This window comes from Hyposmocoma kahamanoa, unplaced genomic scaffold, assembly GCF_003589595.1.
Source record: "Hyposmocoma kahamanoa isolate Upper Pololo Valley unplaced genomic scaffold, ASM358959v1 210, whole genome shotgun sequence".
Lineage (NCBI taxonomy): Eukaryota > Metazoa > Arthropoda > Insecta > Lepidoptera > Cosmopterigidae > Hyposmocoma > Hyposmocoma kahamanoa.
In genome coordinates, this window is record NW_020653731.1 from 3,447,115 (window position 1) to 3,455,184 (window position 8,070).

The 8,070-nt window shown below is 38.6% G+C and overlaps 1 protein-coding gene across 1 annotated transcript in view; it reads right to left on the minus strand.

Moving 5' to 3' along the window:
• The window catches only part of LOC113227343, a 98,881-nt gene that overhangs the window by 15,244 nt on the left and 75,567 nt on the right, over window positions 1-8,070 (minus strand). The window contains exons 47-52 of the mRNA XM_026460236.1: window positions 7,397-7,645; window positions 6,174-6,410; window positions 4,388-4,720; window positions 3,499-3,664; window positions 1,251-2,181; window positions 167-362 (exon numbers count right to left, since the gene is read on the minus strand). Of these exons, the coding sequence (XP_026316021.1) occupies window positions 167-362; window positions 1,251-2,181; window positions 3,499-3,664; window positions 4,388-4,720; window positions 6,174-6,410; window positions 7,397-7,645 (2,112 nt within the window). The remainder of the gene's footprint in view (window positions 1-166; window positions 363-1,250; window positions 2,182-3,498; window positions 3,665-4,387; window positions 4,721-6,173; window positions 6,411-7,396; window positions 7,646-8,070) is intronic.

Sequence of the window (8,070 nt, forward strand, 5' to 3'; positions counted from 1 at the left end):
TCAATCGGAATCTTATTATAGAAACCATAAATTAATTTATTTTTGAATACGAAGATCTAGAAGACTAGAACCAATTCTTTTTTTTTTAAATGGGTGCAATATTAAAAATATGTAATTGTCACAGAAAACATTGCTTCAGCACAGAGTCACCGAGGTCAACACGTACCTTTTCTTTTACATACACAACTTGTTCGTTCTTCAAGAAGTTCTCCCAAGCATTCCTGAACTCTGCATACAGTTGCAACACCTCGTCCTTGAAAGGAATGTATTGTTCAATCTTGTTCCAAACGACGTTCCATAACTTCTTACTGTACTGCCTTATGTTTGTTAATACGTCGTTGTTTACCAAATCTTTGTATATCCTGAAAGTTATGATTTTCAGTCAGATCGAAGTAGAGCGGTGGTACCTTCCCAGGTGGGTTTTGCAAAGAGCCCCACCACTAGAATGAAACGGTATGTCTAAGACATTGTTATTAAGTACGTAATATGATTTCGCTACTTTTCAACGTTATTATTGTTTTCATTATTATTATCTCCTGAGAAGAAATATCAAGAATTTGAAGGTTCATTATTTTAAATATTGATAACATAAACAATACATCATGTTCGTATTTTTCATTACATACAGAGTAATTAAATTAGCCCCGATTGCTCTACCAGCCCCCGTAGCATGTCTACGCATGATAGTCGCGTCGCGCGCGATAAAATGGAAATAAGCGCGCGCTATTGGCTGTCTCAATCAGATCTAATTTAGATAGCCAATAGCTTATTTCAATTTTATCGCGCTTCGCGACTATCATGCGTTACCACTCTACGAGGACAGAAAGGCAAAGCAAGTGACGAGACGAACATGTCGTGCGCCTGGTGGTAAGCCCTAAGACTATCAAACCAGTTGCAGTGCCACTGAAAGCTTTAAAACGCAAAGATCTTCGGGGCACTACCACTGCGCCTGTCGCCCAGAGACCTAAGTTGACAAGTCCCATATGCCTGTAATTTTACCAGCACCCTTACCCTTCCAGACCGGAACGAAGTAATGCTCACATTACTGCTTAGCAGCAGAAATGGTAGCAGTACTTCTCTGGAACTCTTTCACAAGGAGCTCTACTGCTGATAAAGTTCCACCGGATAACGATCTCAAAACACCTAACCATTGAATAGCTATACTTTAATCAAGAAAATATTTTTCATTCTAACCTCGACAAGGTTAAAAAATCTAATTTTTTTTACACTTAAAAACGCAACAAACTCACTTGTCCATTTCATGACCAAACGTCGACACATAGTTAAAATATGGATTGTCCGTCAACTCCTGAGTTCTATCATAGAAGAAGTCCATTACTCCTTTCCATAGAGTTACTACAATCGACTCGGTGTAGTGTAAAATTTTGAAGAACAACGGTTCTATTGACTTTAGTAATTCTTGCCAGTATTTAGCAAACCTGGTTGTTGCGTTGACCCAAGTTTCTTCCCAAAATTTCAAAAACTTGATATGCAAGTCCCTTACAAAGTTGTCGTACTGTAATATGATTGCCTCCAATTTATCCGATACTAGTTCCATAAAATCAGCTTCCAAAATCTTGTTCATAGAGTCCAAAAAATTTGCATAAGCCATCTTAACACTGTCCACAACGAATGTTAGACTTTGTTTAATAGATTGACTTGTATTGCCCATCATGCCCCACATGTCATTGATGATTCCAGGCAGATTTTCCAAATGATTCCGTATAGCCATCTCGTCAAGCACATAATATGTAAACTCTACTACATCTTTGACGTAGAAGTCGTTATTGTTGTAGGATTCGTTTAAAAATAGCTCAAAGTCATCTAAATCATCTTTTATGACGTGTAGATCGTTTAAATCGTCTAAGAAATCACGGATTCTTGGTTTAGCGTCCGACCAAATGTTCTTTAATGCAGAATGAGCTTCCATAGGCGCTTCCTTTAGGATTACAAGAGTATCATTTATTTGGGAGTACAATAGCTTTAGAGTGTAAATGGCTTGACCCTTCACTTGACTGAAAATCTGTGGTCTCCAAATAATTGAGCTCGTAAGGAGTCTCGAGTGATTCAATCTGATGTATGATGCGAGATCAACTGTGGTGATTTCATCAAAGTTGCGCCAGGCGTCTAGTTTTGCGGACCTTGTGTCTCCTATACGGCCTACCATGTGGTAGGATATATCTGTAACAAAAAATTTAGTTGCGATTTAGCACGTTAGAAATTAAACCATGTATTTTTTCGGATCTATGTCGTGTATATTGGTTTTATTAAACAAACCAACCATTTTCAATAAACTTTCTGTGTGGATGAACAATTGGCACCAAAATATAACATGGCCTGACGAATTACAACATATTCTCTTAATATACATGTCGGAATCGTCAGACCTTAGAACTGAATCCTCAGCCATCGCTAGAGCAGATTTAGGGATCGCGTAGTGAGATTCCGTTTAACGGTAACACTGTATATTTTAATCGATATGAAATCGAATAACAACTTGTACTTTCTATTAATTTTGACAATCAGAATAGGCACTAGGCGAAACGTAGGACAGTTTATAGGTTGCGTGTGTGCAGCTCGAGAGTCCAACCACTACTGTGTCCTCTCTCGTCTACCACCACCGTTCCCCACCCAGACTCAGTCGAGGTCTATCGGCAGAGGGACGCGCGATACACTCTGTAACCTGCAGGTAGCGCTTCTGTCTAGCCATTTTTTGTCCGTGCTTATGGCCGTTTCCGACATGTTGGATTATATGCAAAAAAGGGCTTAAAGAACGCCAAACTGCAGGCTTAACATGAGCCCGAAGACAAAAGTTATCTCTTCTTCGACGACAGTTCCAAGAAGAGATAACTTTTGTCTTCGAGAGAAAATTGACATTTCGAAGAGATAACTTTTGTCTTCGGGTTCAAGCTAAGCCTGTTAGTTTTCACATAACAACTCGCAACATATTACAGCAAAGGAGCGATAATTTGCTAGACAGCCGAGATCGGCAAAGTGCCCGAAATGTTGGGTTGTTTGAAAAATCAAATACAAATATCTTTCTCCTCTTATACAAATATTATCTCTAAATGTCTTTTCATATTCTTATAGCTAATATAAAGACCTATAGTTATAACTGAACCCTCAATATTTTGACGAAGTTATTTCTTCTACTGACCTCACGAATATTGATGGTCCAAAATTAACGTGGGAGTCTTCAAAAGGTGTTTTTATATAAAACCTAAGTGACGGGACAAACAAGAGGTGCGCCTAATGGTAAGCGACATGTCTGTTCATAACAGTTGCCATTCAGAGCTTTAAATCACAAAAATCCGAGGGGCACTGCCACTGCGCCCGACACCCTAAGACATAACGTGACAAGACGCATGTGCGTGTGTGTAATGTGTAATAATGTAAAGGCGGCAGAAATAGGTAAGTGGTGATAGTACTTCTCTGGAACTCTTTCACAAGGAGCTCTATTGCTACAAACTATTTATTAGTGTAACATATTATACGTACCATCCGTACTATTATAATGTGCTATAAATGATCTGTCCTTCATAGACAAGGTAGCTATGCCCGTGTCGTTGCCTGTAGGTCTGAGCACCCATGCAAGCACTCTATAGTTAGGATACGTGAGATCCCAAGTGCCGTTGGCTCGGTAGAAATAAGTTTCGTTTGCGCGCTGCAAAAATAAAATATCGGGCCATAGTGTGTCTAATTAATAATACAAAGATCGAAGACAAACACACCTTCTATCTGACATGACTTGAACCTGCTTTTGTATACAAAACTAGGGCCACATGGCAATTGAGTTTACACATCGAGTCAGCACAACTTATGATTTTCTCTAAGTGTTTGTTCTCGACTTTTATCGTCGTAAGCTTGTGAGAGATCTATGAAGCTGCTTACACAGCCGATACCCTTGCAGCTACCAGATAGATACCTCCATTACACACTACGCCAACTATGTTTTTTGGTCATTATCTGTTATTTTTGTAAACAGCCATATTTATATGCGAATATTATGCTCCTCAAATTTTGTGAAAAAAAATTGAACAAAAATAAAAACAGAACAGGTCCAAAAATTAAGTTGGCGTAGTAACTCATTGGAGGTATCAAGATACTAATTTGGGATGTTGCTGCATTAATTATTATTGTAATATTGATTTTTATAGTTTTTTATTTATTAAACAAACTTGTGCACGACAGCACCATTCTTTTTGAACTCTGCTGGCTCCCCTCCAAACTACAAAGAGACAATGTTATTAAAAAAATAGGTAGGTAGCGGAGCGGCAACGTGCCTCTTTCCCCACGGAACGATTAATTGTATAGTTATAAAGACAGTGTGTCTCTTGCTTTAGCCAGGAAATTTAAATAATTTGGAGTGAAACAAAATATCACTTACCTCGTATTGCACTGCACTTTTATTCATATCAACCAACAATTTGTTATGTCTCAACTTTTCATAGAACAAAGTTTTTTGGAATCTATAGTAATTATTCAAATAATACCACCGGCTATGTATATTTATATCTGATTTCATATCGAGGTTCAAATTTGTTGATGGATGAGTACACTTGAGTGCGAATTTGTAATCCCTGATAGGTCCATTTGAGTTATCCGTGAGGATAGATTTTAGTTTTAAGTACTCGTTCTCGTAGTCTGAATATTGGAGCTCCATTGTTATATTTGACATTATAGCTGGCGTTGAGGTGTATTGGCCTTTGAGGGTTACGTCCTGGAACAAAATAAATTATAATAATGTGCTTCTAAAAGAAGAGAATAAGAGCTACAATGGGATGCTTAAAGGACATTCTGTAAGGGCGCGTTCCCACTATGTCGTCACGTTTTATTATCGTTGGATGACTGTCGTGTCTACCCTGTTCCCATATCACGAGTATCTGTCGTGGACGATTTTTTATCGTTGAACGACTGTCGTGACTAGCTGTTCCCACTAGATCGTGACGACAATTGGAGCTGCGACAATCTGTCGTCACGTTTTTATATCTGTTCCCACTGTTGTCGTTGTAACGATACAAAATCGTGAACGACAGTTAAATCGTGTCGTTCTATATGTGAACAACTTCATTTAAATATACAAGCCCCGACACTGTAAACTGCACGACAATCTGTCGTCACGACATAGTGGGAACGCGCCCTAACAAGGGACTTTTCATTTTATGTCAATTTTTTTTTACAAAAATTGGACGGATTGAACGGCTGCAGTTTTTGTTGTCAAGTTTACATGAAACTGTTTAAAAGACTGTAATATGCTTGAGAAAGAGCGAACACCATTCTATTAATCATGTTTGATTTTGTATAAACGTGTTGGGAGTTGTAAAAATAATAAAAAATTGTTTCCACTACAAGTTCCATTTGATGATTAATTTTTTTATGCTTTTCACAAAATTTTCTCAGTGCATCACATATATAAAGCAAGCTCTACAGAATACCGGCCTATTTCAAAATCACCCAATTCATAAGATTAATGGTTTATAATCAATTGAGATATATCTTGCAGAGCAAACTTTTTTACCACTGGAAAGCTCTGTGTCTTAATCACATCGAGTATATAACCAGACATAGAGACGAAATGTCATTTAATAAGGTTTGAAAACTATTCTGCCAAATCATTACGATGACAACTGCGCTCCGATTGGCCAGCTCTAATTCGAAACAATTGACGGGTGTCGTCAATTGTTTCACTTCAAATGACCAGTTCAACTTGAGCTTTGCTATAATGGACGAAAATTGAAAAATTACATATTAATATTTAATTACCGATGAAATGTGATTCCGTTTGTTTTGTAATTAGATGTTTTGTTATTTTTCCCACACCACCTAATAGAACAGCCCTCCATAGTTACGTACACACAGGTCAGTTGTTGACTGACCATTTGCCTGATTAGTAGCCAGGAATGGATGGCCCTTATTTCGTCTCCATTTCTGGTTAAATACTCGACGCTTAATCACGACAAAATTTAGCGCATTCTGCGTATATCATAACAACGGCTACAAGGGTACGACCACTTCACGCTTCCACTAATTTGTTATTCCGTGTTGCGAATGTGTGCGTCTGTATACGGCGCGCGGTGGGCGCGTACACATACAAGCTGCGCTGTTACGTTTGTATGGAGTCACTCTACTTGTTTTATTATATTATGTTTTTAGTGTGAATTTATAGTGCTTACCTTCTTGAATGACGGATGCGAAAGCGACAAATCCACAAAATGCAAACTGCCCTCAGTCTGAGGCGGGCTTTCCCACCGACCATTCAATTCGGCCGTCTTATTCTCATCCTTCACATTCCAGCTAAGAGTCGCCTTACCGTCGAGTAGCGAGTCTTGCAAGTGGTATAATGCGACTAAATTGAACGTTCGCAAAGGATACCACACATTCATTATTAGTTGCTGGGACTCAGTTTCGTCCTGAAATATAATTTAATATATTAAATATATGTGTCAAAATAACACTTTTTTATAATATCAAGTGACGGGACTAAATAAGTCATGGGCCTGATGGTAAGCTAACGCCTGTCCTTAAAACACAGCCACACACAAAAACACATCTTAAACGAAAAATGCCAAGAGAGACCTAAGGCCATCTATACTTATAGTTTTAACTCTGCAGGCCTACTTTATTGCTCTGTTTATGATCGGGCATTAAAACAAAATTAGCTATGGCGAGTCATATTATGGTGGCACTTCATATGGCTATTTGTAATTTGCGTATTTAATTTATTTTGCAAACAATCACCATGTGTAGGCAGCATGTGTGACAAACTATTTGCCTTATTTGCCTATTTGACAAATACAGCAAACACCAAACACGCGTTACCGCGCGCTGGTCGGTTTCTCGACGCACATCAAAGGAGTCAAATAGGCAAATAAGCAAGTAAATCGACCACACTGGTCATATTCATTATTTTGATTCTTTATTTGCATCCACGTGTAGACGGCCATATTTGTCGGTGTCTGCCAATAGAAGCCCAGAGAAGTACTACCATCTTACCTATTTCTGCCACCAATCTGTCATGTGAGCATTACTGCGTTTCTGTTTTGAAGGGTGAGGGTGTTGGTGAAATTACAGACACATGGGACTTGTCAAGTTATGTTTCAGGGTCACAGGCGCAGTGACAGTGCCCCTTAGATCTTTGTGACTTGACTGAGTGATACTGCAATTGTTATGGACAGGCGTGTCGCTTACCATCAGACGCACGACTTGTTCGTTGCGTCACTTGATATTATAAAAAAAAGCCATGGGAAGTGCCACCATTAGGGCACATGCTAATAACTAATTTCAAAGGGTCGCTGTTATCGAAATCGATAAGGAGAACTATTTAGCAATACTCATAATATGATATTCCCGCGAGTTTGTTAGTGTTTTATAAATTACCCAGTACAAATACACTTACCGAAGTAGTCAAATTAGTAACATGTATATTGTACTTCAGCCAAACATCTTCAGCCCATGTCACTTTGCTACCCTGTTTCAGCTCATGGTCGACAGTTTCGTAGTTATTGTCGAATGTCCAAGTTCGATTTCCGTGTATAGCAGTCAATTTGAGATTCTTGCCAATGTTGTACGTGTATACATCTAGTTTTCCGGTTACGTTGAACTTCGTTGCGTCGTAGAGGTGAAATACCGTTGCCTGTTTTGCATCCTGTTGGGAAATAGTAAAGTAGTAAACACTAATGGTTAAACTAAATGGGTATCCATGCGAGGATGACGCTGGTATCATTTGAAACTGGAAGATGCCTTGATTTATTGCTCTACCCAGCCTGCTGTGAAACATCCCGCTTCAGGCGGTTGACGTAACGAGTTCTTAGATATTCGCGATTGTTACATATAGGAAATGAAATTATATTTTGGATCAAAATCGCGTATAGGCACGTTTTACAGGTCACGGTATATGGTCACGGGTGATTGTCAGGCAGTAGTGACCATGGGACCAACTTTAGGCCCCGAAACGTTGGTTTGTTTGAAAAAACAAATATACGTGATTTAAATCCGAAAAAATGATCACTGCGAAAAATAGTTTCATTTTCAATTTGACTTAAGCTAATTACCGGGAATGGTATATCTTGA